This window comes from Aptenodytes forsteri, unplaced genomic scaffold, assembly GCF_000699145.1.
Source record: "Aptenodytes forsteri isolate BGI_AS27 unplaced genomic scaffold, ASM69914v1 Scaffold349, whole genome shotgun sequence".
NCBI classification, from domain to species: Eukaryota; Metazoa; Chordata; class Aves; order Sphenisciformes; family Spheniscidae; genus Aptenodytes; species Aptenodytes forsteri.
Window position 1 is genome coordinate 1,409,986 of NW_008794452.1, and position 23,802 is coordinate 1,433,787.

Below are 23,802 nucleotides of genomic sequence, written 5' to 3' on the forward strand. Positions count from 1 at the left end.
GGTGACCTCTGTTTGGGTGGCGTTGGGGCAGATGACCTCTTGTGTTAGCAAACTGCCAAGATGTGGGGAAGACAGCCTCTCTGGAAGCTGCCGGTGACTCGGGCTCATCAGAAAGAAGGGGCTGAAGCTACCTGCCATGTTTTGCTGCCTGGCAATGTTCGTATGATGAGGCGCTGGGGTGAAAGTGTCTCTGGAGATGCAGTCCCTAGCTGGCAGGATCGGCACTGGCAGCGGCACTCGAAGGAGGACTGCGGTCCGACCCATGACCGCTGTGGTGTGTGGGGAGTTGGAGACAACATGGCCGGTTGTCTCTGAATTGGGCCGAAAATGAGCAAGAGCTCAAAAAATGAGCGGCGAGAGAGAGCAGGTCTACCCAGTCCCACTGTGTGTAGGGCAGGGCAACCCAAGGCAGGCCCTGAAATATATAGGGTGATTTTTCCATTTTCTGGCTAAAAGTGAAGTTGGCCGTGTTTCCCTGGTGCAGCCGTGGTGATCACTAGCGGTACAAAGGGAGGACACGAGGCCAGTGCTGGTGTGGAGGATGGCTAGGCGCTCCCGGGCACTGGAGAGGCAGCGCCACCCGGCCTCTGTCACGAGGGGCTCGTCCTGCGGCTGTCACCTCTGCAGGCCAGGCCCGGCCTCGGCCCCGCTTCCTTCGGGGCAACCCCAAAACCTCACAGCAGTGTCTTTAATGTTAGGAACATTAGCTCTGGCTTCCAGGGGGGTTGATGGCAGTGGAGCTGCAGTTACATCAGGTGCAAGATGGGTCCTCTTGGCCCGACAGCCATGAGGCGGGTGTTGCCATTGCTCGGCGATAGCACAAGGCCCAGCCTAGCAGCCGTCAGCACGAGGCCTGCGGTCAGCTGCCCTCCTCAGGCTATCCCAGCCGATTTGGGGGCCAGCCTGGCGCCCTTAGGGATGTGGCTGCCACAGGGGTGACGGGGACCAGGTGCCCTTGGGGACACAGCTGCTGCAGGGGTGACAGGGCAGCCCCGACAAGGGGCCATCGCCTAGCACCACCTGCATGGGGGGTTTGACCCACAACCTCAGTCATGGCACAGTGACAGCCTGAATTTCTTTTATATTTTATATTCATGCACTCCACTTGTGTGCTCAGCTGCTCTGTGGTGCCATTCTGGGTGCCCCTTTGCACCATGGCGGCTGTATTTAGAGTCCCAGTGCCATTTTGTGAAGGGCTGAGGTGAGCACACGATGGTCTTTTTGCAGGGTGTTTTCCTGGCCCCTCACATCAGTGTGGGGATGCTAAACACCATGTGTTTTCATGGCCACGGCTGTGCCGCTGCCACAGAAAGCATATGGCTGGGGTGTGCTCTCCCCTGCCTCCCAAAAGCCACCTCTCCCCCTGCTCCTGCCTCTCCGGTTCCCGCTCCATGGCAGCCTGGGCAGAGCCAGTGAGTGCACTGGCATCGCTTCACCCTTGTTACAGTAGGGGTTTTTTGGGTTTTTTTTTTTCCTTCCCTTTTTTTTTTTCCTGTGTACACATCATGTGCGTGTGTGCGAAGGTTGTATTCTCGAAAACAAGTTTATTCATTGATGATGTAATAGTGATTGTACTTTTCTTTTGGTTAATAAATTGTCTGCTCAGCTTACTTTGTATGCCAGCCAAAATTAGTCATACCAGTTCTTGGAAAGGATATGAAGAAACTAGTAATTGAAATCATAATCATTTGATCATGAGAGCTATTTGGAAAATAATATTTTAACCAAAAACACGTCTGATCTCCAAGTCAGTTTTTTTTTAAAACTGCTGCTAAATAGATTTCTCTAATGTTGAATATTAGAAATTGTGTAGTAGCTGGTGATGGTATTCAACATCCTAAAAGAGGACTTCATCCAGAAATTGCTGAGACTGTCTGCAGGCAGGCTGATCTTTTTAAATATATATATAGCTATAAAATGCATAGCAACTACAGCTTTTTTATTTCAAGTGGATGGTGTAATGAAATTGGGTGAAACCATCCATTGAAATTGTACTTTGTAGTACCTGACGCTTGTTTACAAAGTATTGATGTTTGTCATAAACGGAGATTTAAAACATCACTGGTATTGTTTGTTGTTCGGTGGAAGCTCTTATGCTGTGCAATGTTAAAGGAAAAGATTTTATTACAAGCTTGCTTAGCTTATAAGCATGCCCTTCGTTTCTGACCAAATATTTGTTATTGCACTAAATGTAATGAAGGTGCCTGCTTATAAAACGATTTTGTATTATATAAGGGGGAGTGGAATATCAGATCTGCTTTTTTACTAGAGATACTTCAGGTTTTGTATTGTGTGTAACTTATCACAATAAAGCTTTTTTTTTCCTATTGAGCAGTATTTTATTTCCTGAGGAATGTGTTCAGTGGAAAAAAAAAACCCACACAGAGAGAATCAATCGTGCTTTTCTCTTTGTTTAATAACTCAAAGAATTTCTCTCCCCTTTGCAAATACTTGTGTTTATTTGAGAGAAAAATTGGATTCTGGTTTATTTATTTCAAGAACCTGTAACCTTATTTAGCACTAGAAATGTGCAGTGTGCAAGGTGTGGTGTGCAACCAGCTCTCATTACAACATAAATTATTTCTGCTGTTTTAACTAAAAAATCTAGAGTGTATCTTGCTGGATATGTGTGTATGTTTGTTTATTTTTTTGAGTCTTTCTTGAGCATTTGCTCAGTGGAGTCAGCTATAAAACATTCTGCTTATTCATCATGACTGAGAGGAGTTGATTGTTTCCTGGAAGGATAAAATTCAGCAATTAGAGCTGTTTAATTCGAGTATATGTTCTGGAGGCTAAACTAAGTTTAAGTGCTTTTCTTAGAATGTATGTTTAAGAAGGGAAAAAAAAAATTACAGTTCTGATCTTGAAAAAGGTTTTAAGAAACATGAGAATGTGCAAGTTTCTTTTCGTGGGAAGCACATAACATTTATGTAGTATTTCTTTTGGGATTACATCACAGTTTTATTTAATTTTTAGGACAAAAGTTAAATTCAATATTTGTGTATAAGCCAAGGGAAAATGTACCATAAACACAGGAATTTTCTGGTGAGTCAGAGTTCCAAGAATCTGCGATTTACTTAGTCCATTTATTTCAGGACTAGCTATAACCATTAGTCATCCAGCCATGAATTTTTACATTTGCAGCTAATTGCACCTAAAAAACAAACTTTCCCTCAAGGCTTTGGGTTATACAGAATGTGATTTGGCAACCTGCATTTCAAATGCCTTTTAGGATCATTGCCTTGGTCCTAGAAATTGTCTTTAGATCATGTGTATTTGCTTCGAGTAAACAACTAATACTTCCACTTAGGTGTCAGGAGGAATAAATTAAATACTAGCTATTCTGTATTACAGAAAAATTAATCTGCCAGCAGCAAGATAGGCTTTTCCAATAGCCTGTGGGGGGGTGGCGTTACAGGTTTATCAGTCACCATGGAGCCCCGCATGACGTGTCGTATTCTCATTTGACCGCTTCTTGCAGGATGAAGTTATTGCTGTTTCAGAGAAAGTTACTGTGAAGCTTGAGGACTTGGCAAAATGGGCACAGTCCGATTTCTCCAAGTGGAAGTGTGGTTTCCGGGCTGAGCCGGTCAAGCCGATGGATGTGGGGAAGAATGGGCAGAAGGAGGCCTTGACGAGATACAGACAATCCACGCTCAACAGCGGCTTGAACTTCAAAGACATCCTGAAGGAAAAGGCTGACCTTGGTGAGTATCCCTTACTTTCTCCTCTGGGGAGGGGCCCGTGGGTGAGCGTCTTTCAAAGGCAGATGAGCCTGATCCTGCCAAGCCATCACCGATTCCCAAGGTATGTCTGTGCTTCGGGCGGAGGTGTGGTGATGAGGTGGTGGTGGGGTGAGCTCATCGCAGGCTCCTTCGAGATTAGCGTGGGGTAACTCTATGATACCTGTCTGCTCCGTAGACGTGTCCCTGAGCACTAAGGCTCAAACCCTGCAGATGCGCGCACAAGTAATTGTCAAGGGCTCTCCCTGGGGCTCTGCAGACCGGGGGATCAGGTCAGAGCTGTGCATCGTGGGGAGAGGAGCCTGACACATCTTCCCAAGGCCTCCTCCAACAGGTGGGGGAGAGCAAAGGCCTTTCACTTCTCACATCCCATCTTCCAGAAGCACAGGATTGTCACCTGCTTCTGGTGCTTGTTCTGTCTCCGTACGGTCAGCTTTGTGTCTCGTTTGGTAGGGAGATGTCCCTTCCGTAGCCTTCTACAGCGTTTCCTTGTGAGCTTTATGTTACTATACAGCGTAGGCCCCCCGCAAGCACCCTGCTGTTGCCTCCAGATAGACCTGTCCGTTTTTAGGGAGGGAAACGGTAGCTCTGCTACTTTGGATGGTTGCAGACGGGCTTGCAGCCGTGGGACTGCTTTGGTGCTCAGACACTCACACCTCTAAAATCCGTGGTGGGGGCCCAAGGTCCGAGGGAGATGAGTCTCCTGTTGGTAAACGTGCCTGTTTGTGGTATTAGGACCTTGGATGCGTAATAGTTGTCAGAGACGGCATTTTGAAGTGCATCCCAGGGACATTTCTCTGTTGTACCAAGCTTTTAACAAATGTTCCAAGTTTGAAGAGCATCAAATTTAGGCCATAATGCGTGGAAAGGTAAGAAATTAAAAGCTAAGGCTGATGCATGTGAGGAAATGCTTTTGTACCTACGTGAACAGGAGAGGCAGGGCCAAGTTCAGTTTTATAATGGCATGACTGTGTTGGCATCGAAGCCAAATTACACTAAGCTGAAGATCTGTCTTGGAGGATTTATGTTCTGCATCTCATTTTTCTGGTCTTACCAAATGGTGAAGTGATTTTGTCAGTCTTGCATTTCACCATTAGATATGTAGGTTGGAAGATTAAAGTACAATTGGAAGTTGATCTTATTTTTCATTACATCTCCAGGAAGAAAAATAACCTGTGCAATTCTTTCTCTTTTCGTTTGCTTTTCTGTGTGGTTTCTTCTGGTTCATAATTACATGCAGTAATTTTCTCTGCTATTGCCCTGGCATCTTCTTTACGCACTACATTTATTTGCATTTGTTTGTTGTATCAGAAGAATCTTAATGTTTTTCGGACAGAACTTTTGTGTGTTAATGTTTTCTTGGTTTTGTTTTTAAAAAACAAAAAAACCCTTGTGGTAAGTTATGAAATTGCTATTATCTACCCTAGGAGCCAAAGAAAATTATCTTTAAGCCTAAAGCTTATAGTTGCACGTTAAGCCTTTGAAAGTAGGGGTTATACTGAAAATGCTTATGGAATGCAAACTATATGGTATAATTTTGATAACCCACATTCTGATGTTGCTTATTTTCAGTTCGTGGCTTTGGCTTTATTGTTGGGTCTTTTTTTTCAGTAGAAAAGGGTATTTTGACTAATGTTTGATTCTGATTGCCTTTTTCTTCATCATGACTGGTTGGTGGGAGTGAAACCAAAGGTTCAAGAAGACCTATAGCTGATTAGGCATGTTGATACAGACAACTGATCTAGCCTATGAAAGGCAATCAAAGAAATTTCTTAAATCTAGTACTAAGGTGATTTTTTTACTATCTGAAAGACCCAAGAATTTAAGCATATTTTGCTTCCCGGATCTGAGAAAAACTTAGAAACACAGTGATCTTCATTGCTTGTGAAGCAGCCATATTTGGTTGTGTGCTGTAGGCAACCCATGAGCTCTGGTGTTTGGCTTAACTATGGGATGGAGGCTTAACACCCACCAGGTGTTCTCTCATTCTGAGTGGTTGGTCAAGGTTGACATTGCGCTCTGGGAATTGTTGTCTCCCTAGCTGTAGGCAAAGGCAGTAGCGTAACATGCAGTGTCCAAGGCATAGAGATTTGAGCTGCCGGTGTTGTATCTTCTCTGCTGTCAAAATGGCAGGTTTAGTGCCTGTTACGACGTGTGCCCACAGACCTTTTCCAATACTCAGCATCTTGCCAACAGAGCAATGCTCAGCCACAGTGATCAAAGATTTACTAGCAATAACTTCTGCAGTAAGTCTCCAGCACAATGGGATGGGGTAGTTTTTCTCTTAAAATAGGGTTGTAAACGGTAAGGGAGCACGGTGCACTGTCATGCAAAGGTCCTCAGGTGAGAGCATCAGCACAGCTATATTAGCAAGGCTAATCAGCCCAAATGGAGAGGTGATCTCCGCCGTTTCCCACCACCACAGCATGGTTCCCCTCCTAATCAGATACTCAGTGCTGTGCCCATGAGGATGTTTCATGGAGGGCTTCCCCACGGAGCAGAGTGGGGTGGCTGTGATGGGGCAGACCGCTTTGTACAGAACTTGCACTTGAAGGGAACAAATCCCTTCTTGTGCTAGCCTGGCAGGCCATGCATAAGTCTGTAGCGATGCCCACGTTTAACCCTGGCTGTAGATGAGGAAGTTGCTGAACCAGGTGTTGAAAAGGCCTAGATAAACCAGCTGATCTCCTGGACCCCCTTTTTCCTATGAAATGGCATGTTTCCATTACAGAAAAATCCCATAAAAGTGAGTAGATTCTGAAATTTTTCCTACTAGATGTTTTTGAAGCGAGCTGTAGAAGGTAATAGGAAATTATATCCCTACCAAAGAGCTCAAAAAAACTTTACAGAAGAAACAAAATCAGTTTTCACACACTACCCAGGAGTGGTGAAGGATAAAATAACCCGGATGAAATGAAAACATGACTGATACAGAACCACAGAAGTGGCACTGTGCAAACATACTTAATTAAACATGTTGCTGCTGGGAGCAGGGCAGCTTTAAACAATAACCAGGCAAAGTGGGGCCTTGTGTGAGCAGCGTATAGCCTGTACCATAGCTCTGTGGCACTTGCTTAGCCAAAACTAAGGCAACACCTGGTTAATCCACAACCCAGAGAAACCATGCACCTATAATTGAAAGTTGACCCTAATTCAAATTCAGTAGTTCTGTCTCCTTTTTTGTTCTCTCTTTTTTCTCTTCCCTTTTTTTCTCTTTTCTTCTCTTTTTTCCCTCGTCTCTTTTTTCTTCTTTCTTATTTTTTCTTTTTCTTTTCTCTTTGCCTTTCTTTTCTGCAGAAACTGTTCTTTTTGTGTAAAATGCCATTGTTTTTATCACTAGTGAATTATGCAGAACTTTTCCTTAGGACTGTATTAAATAAGAGATCTAGCAATGGCATTTTTTTGTGTGAGCTTCAAGATTTCAGCCTGCAAAAATGATTTTTAAGAATTATTTCTTTCTGCCTGTTGAGGTATTTATGTTATACATTCTGTCCCTTTCTACAAATATGTCAATACTGAATGCTAGCAGTTTATGTCGTAAGACTATTTATAGCTTTCTGAATATTTCTTTCAAATGTTGAGAAAAATAAAGAATAACAACAATGCAGCATATAAAAATAGAGTTGCTCAGGAATGCATTATTCATAATGAACATGAGAACCTGTTTTTCCAGAAGAATTGGTCTGATTAAATCATTCACTACTAAGGCCGCTAGTTATTTATTTTTGTCTTTAGAATTATTTAGGGGATTTTTCTTTGTAATAAATGGACTTGTATACCCATATTTGGTAAACCAGTGGGAAGTCACCAAATGAGGAATTATTTCATTTTGCAAAATTTTTAGCAACTAAGCAATGTAAACACTATTGGTTAAATATGGCAAAGTTGCATATTTGTATTCCTTGGGCTATAGTTTGAAAAAAATTCAAATTATTTTATATAACACTGCTTCTTACAGACTTCCTTTAAGTGAAGTATGAAAGCTGCAGTGTAAGCTTTATTGGCCTATAAATATGTCATTATAGTTGGACTACATTTATATGCTTTGGATTGTTGTTTAAGCCAAGAAAATATGTCTCTACAGGTTGACTTTTTATTGAAACCCTTTGAGGCATACAACAGAATGTATTTTAGGCCAAGGTTATTAAAACAGCATTTTCATTTTTGCAGCAGACTCATTGTCAATTATGCTGCCACAAACTGTCTGTGGATAGGCAGTTATGAATGGTTTCATCTCTAAATGTGTCTTTAGAAAAAGAAATAAAAGATAGAGGAGTCAGAGCTGAAATTGAGAGAAGAGGCTGAGGGGGAAATGACTGAATTTAGTGCTCGGTGGCTCTGTTGGTTTGGTTTAGGCTGGGCTGCAGCGCTGCCTGGGTTTAGCCGAGGAACAAATGGCCCCTGTGCCTGCGCCAGGCCAGGGAGGTGGGAGCCGCTGCTGCCCCGACCAGGCAATCTGCATCCCTCTGGCTTGCGAGTCTGTCATGACAGAGCTCTGGGTTTGGTCCCCAAACTGTCATTGCCACTCTTTTTATCCGTCCTTTAGGAGTCTTTATCATGCCAAAATGGATGGTTGAGGTTGCCGTGTGCTGGGCACTCCCGTACCTGCACTGGCAGAGTTAGTAATGGGGATGAGCAAGTTCCAGTGCTTACTGAAGGATTTTTTGCTGCAGTTATTGCTTGTTTGTTTGGGTCAAATTTAGCAGTCAGTCCTGTCCTGTCTTTCATTCCCCACAGTCATGCATTTGGGAGCGTAGAATCTGGATCTGTGTTCTCTCTGAAATCCAGGAAAATCAAGTCCTACTTCTAGCTGAGGGTTTATATTTTAGCAGTCACCCTTTTCCAGTCCATAGGTGGTTTTACAGCAGTTGTTTCCTACTTCGCTCTTTTGAACCCTCCAACGGAGCTTGCCAGGCAGGGGCTGGACGCCGCAGGACTGGCCCATCCTCTCATTTCCTTCTCTTCTTTACCAGTCTGATAATTTGCATAGCTTCATCTGGGAGATCCCAGCTCCTCATCCGATCTTGCGTTGCCGTATAAATTGGCCGATCTGCAGCAGATTGCAGTGAGTTTGGAAGGAAAAGCAGAGCAGGGATGAGCTATCTTGCAGGTCGGCTCACTTGCCGACCCCTCAGTGCCCAGGCAGCCACAGTGCCCGGCCCTGCAGGCACTGGACTGTGGCACAGCCCTTCTGATTTCACTTACCAGTGGCCTTGCAACAGGCATGAGTTCTCCAGATGAAGATTATCAAGTTGTAATGTAGTCAAGCTATAATATCATCGAAACTGATAATCTGCAGCTGTAGTGTGCTCAGACACTTGCGGTGACTTCTGAACTGATGCCGACTCTCCTTTTTCATTGTTTGTCGCGTGCTGCTGAGTTCAGGCTTGCCTGGCTTAACTTGATGCACTAATTTTCTGACCAACTAATTGTTAGCTATTCAGAGTACAGCTACTTTGGATATTTTGTGCCTAAGTCATGCCTCTAACTCTCTTCCCCTCCCCTCCTTCCCTGTTTGTCTGCACTTTTTGCCTCTTCCTTGTGTCTTCCTGTCCCCATCGCCCTAGCTGAATGCCATTTTGATCTTGATAAAGCTCCTGTAAGTGTCCCATTATCCCATTTTCCCCTCTCTGCCCTTGTGCACCGTATGTTGTTTTTCGTCTCGTGGGTCAGAGTGACCTCTCTAACTCATTTTAACCAGCCCAATTGATACAGCTCTTTTGCCATAGATGAGGCTATTAGATGACTTGTCTGTTGTGCTCCATGGAGCCTGAATGGAGGAGGATGGCTCCCTTGGGGAAAAGGACTGTGGCCTGGCATTTTCTTCTGTGTTTGTGCAGCTCCTAGCACATGCCGGCACTGCTGCAGCTGAACGAGAGCACTGGCAGGCTGTGGAGCAGCACTGTTGGAGTTGCTCTTCAGAGAGGCCGTGCAGCAGGAAGGCTTTCTTTGGTTGTACATCTTCTTTCAGTTTAATTACTGCTTACCTTTAGTGTTAACATGTTTGGGATCGGAGATAACCTGAGGTGCTGAGCAGACACACAATTTTGTCTGGTCTTGCGTGAAGAGGGCAAGATAAATGTTTATTTTTATTATTTGTCAACCAGTTGGTTTAAGATTACTAATACTTGTTGGCTTGTTGACTTCAGTTGCTGGCTGCCTTTTGAATGCTGAAAGGTGATGCTGTTGTTAGGTGCGGTGTACCCCCAATAATCCTGTGATAATGACATATTTTCTCCTGGAGGTGACCCTATCTCCAGTAGCGCTTTGGGGCTCCCCCTCCTTACTTGCCCCTCTCTCTTGAGCCACTGCTGCTCTCCGCTGCACCTTCCCCAGCCTCCCTGGGAGGAGGTTGGCAGGGTCCTTGGGAGATTGTCTATAGCCACCTGGTCCTTTCCAAGGCCACATGTTTGCCCGAGCAATGCTGGGATGATTTAAGTGCTGTTAATTTCTTCCTTTCTCTGGGGACAGCCTACTTCATTACAGAGGAAGCATATGGGGGTGACAAAAACATTTTAATATGCAGCGCTGGCTATGGAAGCCTTTCATTTGCTACTGGATTGTGTTGAGCCTCATCTATTTGTGGCTCTTGAAAGGAGTTTTAACACCACACATCTCAAACTTCAAGCATGCCTTATCAAAGAGATAAAATTCGGATTTCTTCTCAAACTTTGACCCACCTTTGAGCTCTTATAAAAGGGGGTGGTAGCGTTGCCCCTGGGAATTGAGGAGGTGGGTATTTTGTTCTTTGAAATGCGGAAGATCTGCAAAGAAATGTAAACAAAATCCCACATAACTTCTCTCTAGGTAGCCCCTAAACCACAGGGCCTGTTCCCCACCCCCACCGGTTCCTGCAGCAGGAGCAAGCTGACATGATTATCAGAATTGTGCTGATAGCAGTTGTCACTGTGTCAGCGTTTTCAATTATGTATTGGTATGACAGGGCACTTTGTCGTTGGTGTAAAGCACAGCCATTTGCAATTGCAGTTCTGGTCTATTCAGAAACATCAGGGAAGGAATCACTGCTGCAAAACAAGAGAGGAGGAAGAGTTAAATTTTATTGGCTTGTGAAGCTGGAGGGAACTGCCCCACGTTCTCCTAAAGCCGAAGTTGCAGCAGTTTGCACCATCAATAAGAGTTTTGTTGCAGCCTCTAGTTGGAACAGGAGTAGCCTACATAATTACAAAATAAGTAGATAAAAAATAAGGACCATTCACAGATGGTGTCAAAGCGGCCAGTGTGGGACAGCGTCCCTTTAAAAATGTTTGACGGCTTTTTTTATTTTTGTCTGTTTTTAGCACTGAGATTGACCTTGCCAGGCTGTGTAATAACCCACATGTGTCTGCTCTCCAGGATTTTTTCCCTTCTAGTCACTGTTGGATCTTGCATTTAATTCTTACTGACCATGAGGTTTTGTTCCAGTAACTGGAAACGTGTGCCTCCTGGTGCAGCGCTGCTGTGCTCTGAATCTGACTTTATCTCAATGTCTGCCTTCTTTTTTTTCTTTTTTTTTCTTTTTTAACTTTTGGGTTTAGAGGGTGCTGTTTTCCTCCCCAGCCTTCCCTCTAGCTTCCGTCCCTGCCCATATTGTTTCTGGGTCCCAGGGGGACCCAGTTTGGGACATCTATTGTTTTGTGTCCCTGCGCTTCCCTTGCCCAGCACCGTGGAGGGAGGTGATCAGCGGTCTCCTCTTTGTGCCATAGTTGCTGGTTAGAACTGTTGGTCCCTGATAGATTATTGACGCCTTTTTCCTGCATTGTATCCTTTCCACGCAGCCAGCCAAAAATTGGCTGAGTACCAAGATCTGTAAACCAAGCACCTATATAATGTTGTGGTATAGTTGGGTGGGCCCTAGGATGTCCTCTTTTTCCTGCCTGGCTGCTTTCCTGTGCTCTAATTCTGTGCCGCTGGAGCCCAGGACTTGGAGTCCTGCAGTCATCTTTGACTCTGAGTGCTCCGTTAATCAAGTCGAAGCTGTCTTCATACCAGCTCATGAATCATTCTGGCTTGTGACCTGTGCTGCTGTGCTGAGACGCTCAGGCTCTTCTGTGGGTGCTGTTGACACCATAGCCAGATCTGGGTGTCAGTTCCCTTCCGGAGGGGGAGGAGAAAAGCCAGACCCAACTTACTCACCACCTTCCTTCCAAGTTGCTCTTCTGAGTTGCTCTGTTACTCCTGTGCCCAGAAGGACGTCTTGTCTTTTGTTTACAGGTGCACTGCTGTGTGCCTGGCCTGTCATCATCTGTCTTCCTAAATATCTGTTCAGTTCTGACTGCCGTGTTGCAGAAAGGCTAGTACTTGTTCTCTAGAGATACAACATTCATCTTCTTATAGATGACCCATCTTGTGCCATGGGAGTTTGTCAGAGAAAGCATCCTTTGTGCATCTGAAATTGAAGGAGGAGACTTGCTTTTTCTCCCCCTTCTCCTCTTTTCACAAAATCATTTGCTAGGACAGAGGCACACAGGAGCAAAAGCTGGGCTACGCCCCAAGCTGTGTGGGGTGAATGGTCATGTCAGCATTTATGCGGACCTTGGCAACAGGAGGTGATGGGCCCTCAGCTTGCCGAGGTGGAGCTTTGCTTGGGCAGGCAAGGGAAGGTGGGAGATGGGTAGGCTGGAAAGAAAAGGAAGGTGTTGGGCAAGAGTGTGGGAAGGGGCTTGGCTCCAGCGGCTGAGTGGGCAGTAGCAAACCTGCCTTCCCAATGTGGGCAGCCTGTGGATCTCCCACAGCATTGTGTGTCACCTTTGTGAGCACCAAAACGGGCTGTATGGGTACACAGGAGAAGACTGTGGTTCTGGCATCCTTGCCCTTGTTAAACTGAGTTTTAAGACCCTTGGTGTCAATACTCTGACTGCTTAATCTCTTTTGGTTAATTTGGTTCATGCTTGTCTTTGCTGGCTTGATGATCCTTGCATGATGAGACCGTTCATAGATGAGGGTGTTTGGGAAGGGAAGGGTTAAACCTAGTATATGTATAAATTGGAGTGCAGTTTGTGGGAGTGGGTGGTAGAGAAAACATATATTTAAAAAATGTAACAGTATGAATTGTAACTTAATGGGTAGGTTTTGTATTGGAGAGCATTGTGGCATAACCTTTATTTACTTCATTTAGTAAAATCTGTACCATGTAAAATAAGTTCCTCCTTAATTTTACTGCTAATAATAATTTGCTTGTAAAAATGAATCCTCAGCACTGTAGCTTTTCAGCCTGGATCTCTCTTGCTCTGTTACATTGTGAAGGACAAACAGTTAACACCGTAAAGAAGCTTTTGTTAGTGATAGATAATGTGTATTATTTTAGCAGGAGTATATTTTAGCAGCTTGTGAAAAATCAAGGTGAATTTTTACATCTGCGCACTGCTGCATAATTTATGTATGTAGAAGCTGAAATTCAAAATAAGCTTCTACAAGAGCACACATTTGATTTTCCTAAACATTTAAATATATGTATCACACCCTCATTTTAAGATGCCGGTTAATGACTTTATGAGCATGTTGGCAGCCAGAGCATTACATGTGGTTTGAGAAATGTGTCTGGATATGCTTGGTAAGCAGTATTGTTCTGACAGTGTACTAAAGGCCATCTTCAATTTGACTGTGCTCTACTTTGTTATGCTGTGAAAGAAAAAGATAATTCAGCAGAGCATTGTGCTGTCGTCTGGAGACGCCACACTTCAGAATACAAATATTACTAAGGATAAATGAATCATTAAAAGAACAGTAGCATAAAATATCTGATGAATGAACTCCAGGAGTCTCTGCTGGAATAAATTTAGCATTCACGGACAGTACCATAATATGTGAAATAATAGTATCAGTTCTACATTCAGATGCCAAAAACATTTATGGACCCAGAATAATTGTGAATTACAAGGCTATAAATACATAGAGGGGATTTGGTGATATCATAATAAACCATGAGAAATTCACTAGGCTGGTTTCTAATGTTACCAGAACCTTGAGATATATTTACAACCTTGTTCACACTCCTGCAGTTTTCGGGGGCAATTCTCCTCTCACAACACGTTCGTCATTCCCATTAGTGCCAAGGGGAGTTATGCATGTGCGTCATGAGTGGAATAGATCCCCACGTGTTGTACAATTCAAAGATCCGATAACAAATCGAAAATCTAATTTAAGAAAAAGGTGGGAAACATTCCCTCTTGTCCTCCTCCAAGTTCCCCCATGTCCTGTTCTGCTCCTGTGAGCGAGGCTGGTGGAGGGAAAATAGGTAAAGGACGACAAGGTAGCTGCTCTGTTCCTGAACATTTTGTCCACAGCTGCATCTTTTTTTTCACTTTTTATTACTGAGAAACAAAACAACCAAAGCCCAGATGTTCTGGTCCCAGGTTTCTTCAAAGTGCAGGCTAATGCATTTTAAAAGCGTGTTGTAAATACCCAGGGAAGGCTGGGATTGTCAGCCTGTCCACCGAAAAGAGGCTTTGCTGTTGTGATACCAGATCCGTGCCTGATAAGAACAGTTAATTAGGAACGGGGGCAGAACCTGACGTGATATTCAAGAGCATGTTCAGCTTTCAGCATGTCCCACGTCACCTGTTCGTAATTAAGCCTGGTGTCCCCTGCCTTCCTGAATTGGGGCGGTGACAGAGTCTCCGCAGGTACTTCGTGTCGGTTCACACATCTTAATATTAGATGGGTTACAGCCCTGGTGCTGCAGGACCCCTTTCCCTCCTAGCATCTTCCCCCAGCCAGCTGCACAGTGTTACTGGCCTCATCCTTCTTGTAAATCATCGGCAAAATATGCATGTTCAGTGTGGTGCAGAGCAAGTCTGCTCAGTAATTCCACATTCCTTAGTGTTGCAGGAGGTCTCTCAACTGACCAAGCTGCAGTCTTTCTGCTCATCCTTCTCGCAGGTTTATGCTCCTGACTGTACATCCAGGCCTTCCAGGGCATTTGTGGTATTCGCAGTGGGAAGGGCTTGGTTGACGTCCCTTCACGTGATTCCAGTTTTACTTTTGGTGTCTCGGTAGACTAACCCCCTGATATCAGCAGATGAATCACGTCCTTGAGATACGTCCTGGACCTTCCATCCTTGTCAGCTGATGAAGCAAAGAGAAGATAATTACAGGACTAAAAAAATAACAACAGTGAAGTGGTCATCAGCAAGAGGGGTTGTCCTTGGCAGCCTTGTAGGTGACTTGTAGGCTTTAGCGTGTGTCAGTGATGGGTCCTCACCCAGCTAGTCACTGAGCTTGGGTTTGCTTCAGTCACTGCCAGTTTATTTCATTGTCTTTCTCTCTTGAATTCGTGCATGTTTTTGCTATGGCAAGGTCATGGGATTATTGATTATTTGTTTTAGTTAATTACTAGTGACTTTAACTTGATATTCTTAGCAATATGTGTGTGAGCTTTCATGGCAAACCCAGTAGACAGGGTGTAATGCAATCTTAATGCATATTTTTCTCTCTAATTATTTTAAAACCACAGTCTCCACTTTTCTTTCACACTGAGTATTTCCAGATTAAAAGCTTTGTGGGATGAAAATTAAATGATAAGGTACTATAAAAATCTATTTCAAGAATCTCGAATGTTTCAGCTCTGTTTTTATTTTCAGTTTTCTTACTCCCTGAATGACCCTTATTTGTGACAGTGTTTGTCACTATATGCTGCTAGTTCTGTTGCACAGAGAAAATAGCTGAAAAAGTCCTTTTACACTTGTGTTTTTAATCCTCTGTTCAGATACATAAAAATGTGGCCCCATAAATTCTGTGGTACAGTTAAAAAAAAAAGGAACCCAAATAATTTTGGCAGTTCAAATGCAGAAAGTAAAAATAATTTAATCTGCAGTGTGAGCATAGTTTCATATTTATGCTAGCATCTGGCCTCAGGAATTGAATACTCCATTCTTTAAATAGCTTCACTCTGGCTCTTGAATGCTTTGTGACTAGAACATTACCCTACAGTCATACACCTTGTTTACATATTTCTGTTAAAAGGCAAAAGAACTTACAGTACTTCAAAACATCGGTACAAGCTCCCTCCTCCCCTCTCGCCTTGGAAAGGAGAAGTTAAAAAGAAAAAAATGAAAGAGTGGTCTGAAAGTGCGTTTTAAATTTAGTTCTCTCAATTTGCTGCTGGGTACATATTTTATTGTCATTTGTATAAGAAACTGGAAGAAAAATTTTCCGAAGAAAAATTTTCCAGAGAAAATGTGTGCCATTCCAGATGTCCAACAGTAGTCAAACACAAATTTATGTACACTTTGTTTGTATGTTTGTTTTTAATCCGACAAATGTCTTTGTCTTTAAAAACACTTTGCCTAGAGGCAGTGGATCTTTTTTTTTTACCCATATGGTAGAAATAAGGAGTAGGTCCCTGCGAAGGAAAAATATCAGAATAATGTAATAAAAAGGTAAAAACACCATAAACGGGTGGCTAATGATTAGCTTCTTGCAATCTTTAGGGACAAAGTATCTTTTCATAGTTTTATGATCCTTGCCCAGCCTGACTTCAGGAGGAATTGCGTTTTCAGAATTATATATTTGAAACTTCAGCTAAGCTTTACAAATTTAGTAGATCCCTATTTAGTGTCTGTTGGTGAATGTAAGTCCAGCCTAATATTCTTACTGCTATTTTTTTAATTATATGTATACAAATTTAGTAGATCCCTATTTAGTGTCTGTTGGTGAATGTAAGTCCAGCCTAATATTCTTACTGCTATTTTTTCACTCACATGTCTTGAGGTGAACCTAGGAGCAGAAGAGAAAATACCCCATTTTTAAACCTTAATCCACAATCCATTCGTATGAGTCACTAAAGCAAAATCGTAGTGGTTTGGCTAAAAAAGGCTTCATGTCCAAAGGGAACGTTCCTTAAAAATGCTGGCGCATTTCCCACAATGTTTCTTGAATGTGTTTTATATGTTTTCTTTGTGCTATTGTAAAACATCAAAGATAAGATCCTGTAGTTTTTGTGTGTGGGAGGCTCCTGGTATTTCAGTGGACTGGTCAGCTTGAACGAGTACAGGGGTCTTGCTCCCTTGAGAGGTGTTCAGCCCCATCAGCTGCCTGCTGCGCTCTTCCCTTAGGGGAGCCTTCCAGCTCAGGTAGGGAGAGCTTGAAGGAGCATTTCTTTTTCTTGTGGTAATTATTCAGTGTTGTATCATGGGCTTAGGCTTGCTGCTGTGATGCTCAGTAGCAAACCTTGCAGCAATGTGAGTGGCAGGAAAATCGGATCCTGTGTACCCTCGTGAAAAATTTCGAGAGAGTTGTTTTAGTTTTCCTACTCAGCTATTATATCCCTCAACAGGAAAAGAGCCTCCAGGATAATCATCCCACTCGGGTTTTGGGTGGTCAGTACTGTTTTCTGTAGGCTTCAGACTAGCCTAGGACATGTGAGAAGGTCAGTGCTGAGGCCATACTCTGCCACGATCTCCAGCTTTGATGCTCCTGTGGTGGAGCGAGAGGGGTGGTACAACGCTGGAATGGGAGCAGGGATGAGGATTGCTGGAGGTAGCAATAAGGGCTGCTTCTATACCTTGCCATTTGGGTTTTTTGGTGTGTGTGGTTTGGGGTGTTTTGTTAGCTTTCCCTACAGGGAAGGTTGTGTGCTCAGTTTTTACTTTGTTTTTTAGTCCTGGGTCTTCTGACTTGTATATAATGAATGTGAATGGCCCAGGATTTAGCCTTTGGTGATTTCAGATACCATGTGATTCCAGGGCACAAAATGTGATTTATTGGCTAAAGCCCATTTAATATCTTAAAAGCATAGAGTAGGAGATCAGATGTGAGCGTAGCAGCCTTAAAATATATTCCCTGACAACATACTTAAGAACGTTTAGGTCTATATGAAATATACAGGAAATGAGGCCAATTTTGTCCCTGCTATTTTGATGGCAGGGTGCGCAGGAGAGATGGAGAGAGTGTGGACAGGAATTCATGTGTTTGATAACATGAGCCCAGCATATTTGCACAAATGGAATAGGAGCATTTTTCACCCTCTGCAGCAGAAACTCTTTTGGTAGATTCTCTGCCTCGTTGAGAGACTTCTAACTGATCAGACGTATCAGCAAATCCATATAAGTTAATATGAAAAGACATTCCCTCATTTCTGGCCAGTTGTGTATGGTGTTTGCACAAAGCAGTACCTTTTTGCAACCTCTGTCGGCTTGGGGAAGCACAGGGAGCTGATTCTTAATGGGCAGAGATGAAGAAAGGCTGCTATTCTGTATTAGACCACTTTTTCTTCATCACCTTGTAGACAAAGTCAATATAACAGTAAGAAAAGGCTGACATACTTTTTACCAGGAGAATACTTGTTGAGTGTTGCTTCTAGAACAAGAGACCCTCATGAACAGTACAGCAGAACAGCAGTTGCCAGAAAGACCTGTAATGATTTCTGATCACGCTAATGACTGACCATTGTCTTAATGTCAGACTACTTAGTGTATGGCTGGTTTTTTTAAATAAGCACTTAACTTTCTACTTTTTAGGAAAACAATGCAATTAAAGTTCTTATTTGAAGAGGAAGATTGTGACAACAGTGCTGGGAAATTTTATTGTTCAGGCTCTGAAAACATTTTGAGTGCATTTGTCTAAAAGCATCATTTATACCTCACTGGGCATGTGACAAATTTCTTACTTAAAGTCATGTAACGTTTCTTGAGCAGCAGGTATTTTTAATTGGACATGTAACTAAGGTTTTGCAAATGTTTGGTTGGGTGAGTAGAAACTTGGAAAATATGCTGTGGTTCAGTTTTCTCTTGTTTTTGCAGTTTTGTCACTTTTGCTTCTTATGGTCATAGCATCTCCAGCTGAAGCACAAGCTCTCAGGAGGCAAAAGTGGGCCCAGTCCCACAATATACTGAGTGTCACAGGTGGTGACATAGTCTCACAGGTGAGCTTGATGTGACTGACAGGGCACTTCATCACTGAAGGTTATCAAGACATGACAGAATGGGATGGTGTTCATAGAAAAAATGGGACTGCAGTTTCAATTTTTTTGCTCCTTTTCCTTCAGAGTGTGTCTGTGAGGACTGCATGTAAGACTGGAGTTTTGTGTGTGCCTCACTGAGATCTTTGCCCCAGCTATCCATAAGAATTTCCTCCCATCTCCATTTCCCAGTCAGTTCACTAGCCAGATTGCCCAAACCAAAATAGGACACCAGGCTCCTTGGAGGAGTAGCTACAGCAACAACTTTTTCTCCTGTGCATTCCCTTTCACCAGATGAAATGACACCAGTTCCATGCCAGTGACTGCTGACTCTAAAGCCCAGAAGCCCTCTTGTGTGTGACAGCCTGAACACAGAGACCAGATTTATACCAGAGTGAATCCTCAGTTTCATTTGGTGCAGGAACCATTTTGATATCTCTACCTAAGATGCAGAGGTGTCATGGTACCAGCAACAGAGCTATAGTAAATCCCTGCCATTGCTTCCCCTATTTGCAAACTTGTAGGGATAACAGGTACCTTATGGGTACTGTCCTGACAGCTGTTGACAGCTCCCTCTGTGGTCAGAAAATGCAGGTGTTGAGCACAAGAACATAAACAAGAAACAAGAATTACTCATCTAAATGGAAGCAGTTTTTGACATTGGCAATGCGAGATGGCCAGGACTACTGAGGATAGCAAAGATGCCATGCTCTTGGAGCAGGCTGTCCTTTCATTCCTTTTTTTCACAGGTTCCTTTGCAACTCCTTCTCTTATGCCACCTCATCTGTCACTGGCCAGAAGACAAGAGCTTCGGGTACACCTATATCTGAACTCATCTATACAGTTTTTTGTGAAGACTTGGTGGTGCTAAAACTTCACCTAAAATCTGTCTTCAGAATGGCTTCAAGCTTTCCTTTTAAAACAATTAGTTTACCTACATGGCTGGCATCAGAAGAAATGTAATTATACATAGTAGACTTGATTTTCTTTTCCAGGATCAAAATGTTGAGGTGACAGTCACTGCTGGGCACTCTGAAGCTCAGGCCATCCTGCCACAGTGTCTCAAAATGAATGTCCTGATGTATCATTACGTCTTGCTGGTTAAGTGTTGTATAATTCCCACTGAGCTTGGAGACCTGCTGCAGCAGAGCTCAGGTGATGTACTCTTGCAGTATCAGGAATCCAGAGCAGCAAATAAGAGCAGCTTCTCCAGTATTGTTCCTGGACAACACTTGGCTGAGAGGTCAGGTGTTTGGGAGAGCGTTTTTTCAATCACTGTTTAACTGACAGAGATAAAGCTTTTTCGTCCTATCAAGTGGAAAGGTGTGGCTTGGCAGTCACAGTGAGGACCCCGCTGTGGCACACACTGGCTTGAGTAAGAAAAGATTGGTTATTTGCCCTTCCCCTACTAATTGTGACTTTTCTCTCTGGATACCGTCCTTCCCTGTTCTTCAAAGCCCTCTGATATTGCAGGCTTGAATTGCAGGGGGGCTGTAGCATCCCTGGGCTTGTCATGGTGCTGGTGCAGGAGGAGGCAGACTGTGGGCCAGGAACAAAATGCTTTGCGTCTCTCAGAAATTCCCATCTCACTTGCATCTGGCATAAATGCACCCTGCAATTTATTGAGTTGCTCATCATGAACATTGTGATTACTGTGCAATAAGTAACTATTCTTTTGCATATTCTGTTCTTCCTGGGCATTGTAGGAATTCGTACATCAGAGAATGACTAGATGAGAGTTAAATGTTATGGGTCATTAAACAAACAAACAACCCCACCTTCCTTTTATTGAAGGTACCTATAAATCTCATCAGTTTTCTTCTTTACAGCTAGTTGACCCCGAGGATCTGTGTGAAAAATCAGGCTGATAGCTTAGGTAAGTTAGATTGCTTTAAGCAGCTGTGAACTAGTTTTATAGTGTTACCAGCCTATTTCGTTTCCAGAAAGTGAAAGTTTGAAGCAGGTACCGAATCTGGTTTCTCACATGCAAGATCATTTTGCTACCCGTGACCTAGAAACCAACAATGAATGTATAAATTACAGGCAAGAAGAAAATTCTGAATTGACTGTAAGGTGAATGGAAGTTGAATAATTCCCTGAACTTCAACTGGGAAAAGAAGAAAAGATTGCTGAATTCTAAAACAGACTTCAATATAGACAAAGAAAATGTTATTTTAGTATAGATTAAACTTATGACTAAGATATAGAGGGATTATTGTGTCTGTTTCAGATGTAATTTCATGCCTGAAAATTTACATTGAAGGCAAACTGGTCTGGATCACATTAGCAAGGGCCCTGTTCTGCTGTCAGTTTAATTAAATGGAAACTGCTGGCAAGGAGACCCAAGTAGGTTTATAGAAGCAATACTATTTTGTATGTTGGAACAGGAAACTATTAGGTCTTCCAGTTTGAAAGGGACACAAAAATGAAACCTGTGATTCATTCTTGTTTACAAACTCCCAGCTAGTATACAATGACCTTAGTGATAAATTAATTGCAATTACACATTATATGTAGTGGGCTTTACAATAGCTGCAGACTTCGTAGTTAAGAAAACCATGACCTTTGACAGGGCGGTTAGAACATGAAGTTTTTCCAAACAGTGCCTAGATCTTCAAAAGTATTCACGTTTCCTTCCCCGTTTCATGAGAGTAGATTGACAAGATGTGTGGTGGGTGTTCTGTTTGCTTGCTGCAAGATTGTTGTCAGGCAGAAACCCCCCAAAACAAAAAAGCCCGCCCTTCGGGAACATTGATTTATCTGTTAACTGTGCCTGGCATGCTGCCTTTTGGCTTTGATTTCAGAGAGAAACATATTTGGTTACTTTAATAGGCAAAAGCACTGAACCTGACTTGTAGGGGAAAAAATTGTTTTCTTTCCCTTTTTCAGTTCTGTTTATCGTATCCTGACGTTCTGTATCATAATTGTGCAACAGTTCCAAGTTGGAGTAAAGAAAAGTAGAACTGGATCTCAGGCTCCATCAGCCTCATTATTTGAGAGCCAGCTTTTCTAGGTGACTCAGTGGGACTGAAAATGAATGTTTATGCCGGTTAATAGCCACCCTGTGACACCAACTCTGATGATATCAAATGCTTTTTTGTTCTCAAGAATTGTTCACATCACCTATTTATATCTGCTCTTTTTATTTATACTTGTTTTTATCTTTTAGAAATTCTTGCTGAGCTTGAGTTGACTTGCCTCTTCCACCTCAAATCTGTTTGTTCCCCCCCTTTTTTGCTTGTTTAGATCTATTGAAAGAGAAGGGGGTTTTCTTTCTCTTTGACCGAATAAATTCAAGTCTTACCTATTTTTAGCTACTTCTCCAATTTATGATGTCACAGTGTCCAAGAACAAAAGTTGAGAATATGAGAAAGTAAGGTTTTTAATCATGTTACAGTAATTGTATCCTTTATTGTGTGTGTATATACATGTAGTTATCTATGATGAAACTGCAAGTATATATATGTGTGCATGTGTGTTTATACACAACTGTATGTGTTGCTGAGCTCTGATACCCATAAAGCACTTGGCCAAAAGAGTATCTTAATGAAAGACTTAACATTCTTCACATAAGTATCAGAAGTAATAAAATATATTGTTTGAGACCTACAAAGATCAAAAGAAAAAGTAGGGAGAAAAAGAGATTTTTTTAAAAAATGTAATAGCAGCAAGAAAACCAGAACAAGAAGGTTCTTGGAGATCTCTGTCCCTGTGAATGGAATGGTTTTTTTTCAGTGAAGCTGTAGGAGGAATCCCTGTTTTAATATTAACTTCAGTCATGCTGTAGCCCAGTGCCTCCAGTGAGCATGCAGCTCTGCATGGCTGGAAGGTAGGTGGAGATGAGATTTGGAGAACTGTTGTGTAACTGTAGGTGAGGGAAGAAATGCCTCAGCCACCGTCAGTGCTTTTGCCTCTTACAGTAACACAAAACAGTCTGTCCCAGAGCACTCCATGGTGTTTTCATATGCTGGGGGGAGGCACTGGAGGGCACGTGTGCTCACCTCTGCTTGGTCCTCTGCTTCAGCTGGGCGATGGTCTCCCGAGAGCCAGCTCCCAATGGCAGTTGCTTAGCAATAATTAAAAATAAACCAACAGGCAGCAAACTCTCCTCAAATCCAGGGGCTGGCTGTCAAAGCTGCCCCCCGGCTCTTGCTTATAGGTCCTGGGGGTAGAAAAAGAGCAAGAAAGGGTTGGTTACTTTTGATCCTGACTGTGGTGAGGTAAGAAGCGCAGAGAGGTCAGGGAGGAGTTAGTAAATTATTTTGTGTGGATGAGTAGGAAAATATTTCACAAGCGGGGATTAAAAATGCTCAGTTGACTGCTTCCACAGCAAGGAGGGACTTCAGTCTCCCTCCAGGGCTTCCAGCATGACCGACTGCGCCAGCAGCAACGGCCGATAGTTGGCCCCTGAACCTGTGGCCCATGAGGCATTCGGCTGGCTGCGGGGGGCTTAGATCGCTTTGTCTCTTCTCAGCCCTGGCTCCCCGTTACCCTGGTCTCAATGGCTGCAATGCAGATGCATCCGTTGTACTATGGAGTTGCGGGATTCCTCAGTGCAGCCTTGCTGGTTGTGTTGGAAAGCTGTAAGGAAGCAAAATCTTTCTGGAGAAGGTGCCTTTCAAGGCAACCTAGGAAGGAGAAAGACTTTCCCAGTTGTAGTGGTGGTGAGACTCAAAACCAGTAAAAACTTTCAGTCTCTAGAAGGTAAAATGAGATTCTTTACCAGCTAGTTTATTTTAATTTTTCTTTTCCTGTTCTGCTTCGTGACAGAACTTCAAATAATTATGTTGATTTATGATTACAGGTATCTTAAAGCTGTAGTATGCTGTGACAAAGCAATGCCAGCTTATTGTTTCTGGCCCTATCCAATTATACAATTGAGTTTAGGCATGTAATAATGTTATAACAGAAATATCCATCACGATGGATTGAATTTCATGAAGTACGACACAAGAATATTTATAGCTCCCTTCTTAAAGCCACTTTTGGGTCAGAATATGCCTCCTTGGTATGGCCTTTAAAGACAGGAAAAAATCTGAAACTTTTCTGGGTCCAGCCTCAAACCTACCACAACCCAGTGCCTACACGAGGAGGGGGGTGTAGGTTGATGGTAAGCAGAAAATGATAGAATAGAGTAATTATTTCCGCTAGAAAATGAGGATC

At 43.0% G+C, this 23,802-nt stretch overlaps 1 protein-coding gene across 1 annotated transcript in view; it reads left to right on the plus strand.

Moving 5' to 3' along the window:
* The first annotated feature begins 762 nt into the window (after nucleotides 1-762).
* The window catches only part of LOC109279813 (AT-rich interactive domain-containing protein 5B-like), a 38,854-nt gene continuing 15,814 nt past the window's right edge, over nucleotides 763-23,802 (plus strand). Inside the window, exons 1-2 of the mRNA XM_019474912.1 lie at nucleotides 763-858; nucleotides 3,482-3,707. Of these exons, the coding sequence (XP_019330457.1) occupies nucleotides 763-858; nucleotides 3,482-3,707 (322 nt within the window). The remainder of the gene's footprint in view (nucleotides 859-3,481; nucleotides 3,708-23,802) is intronic.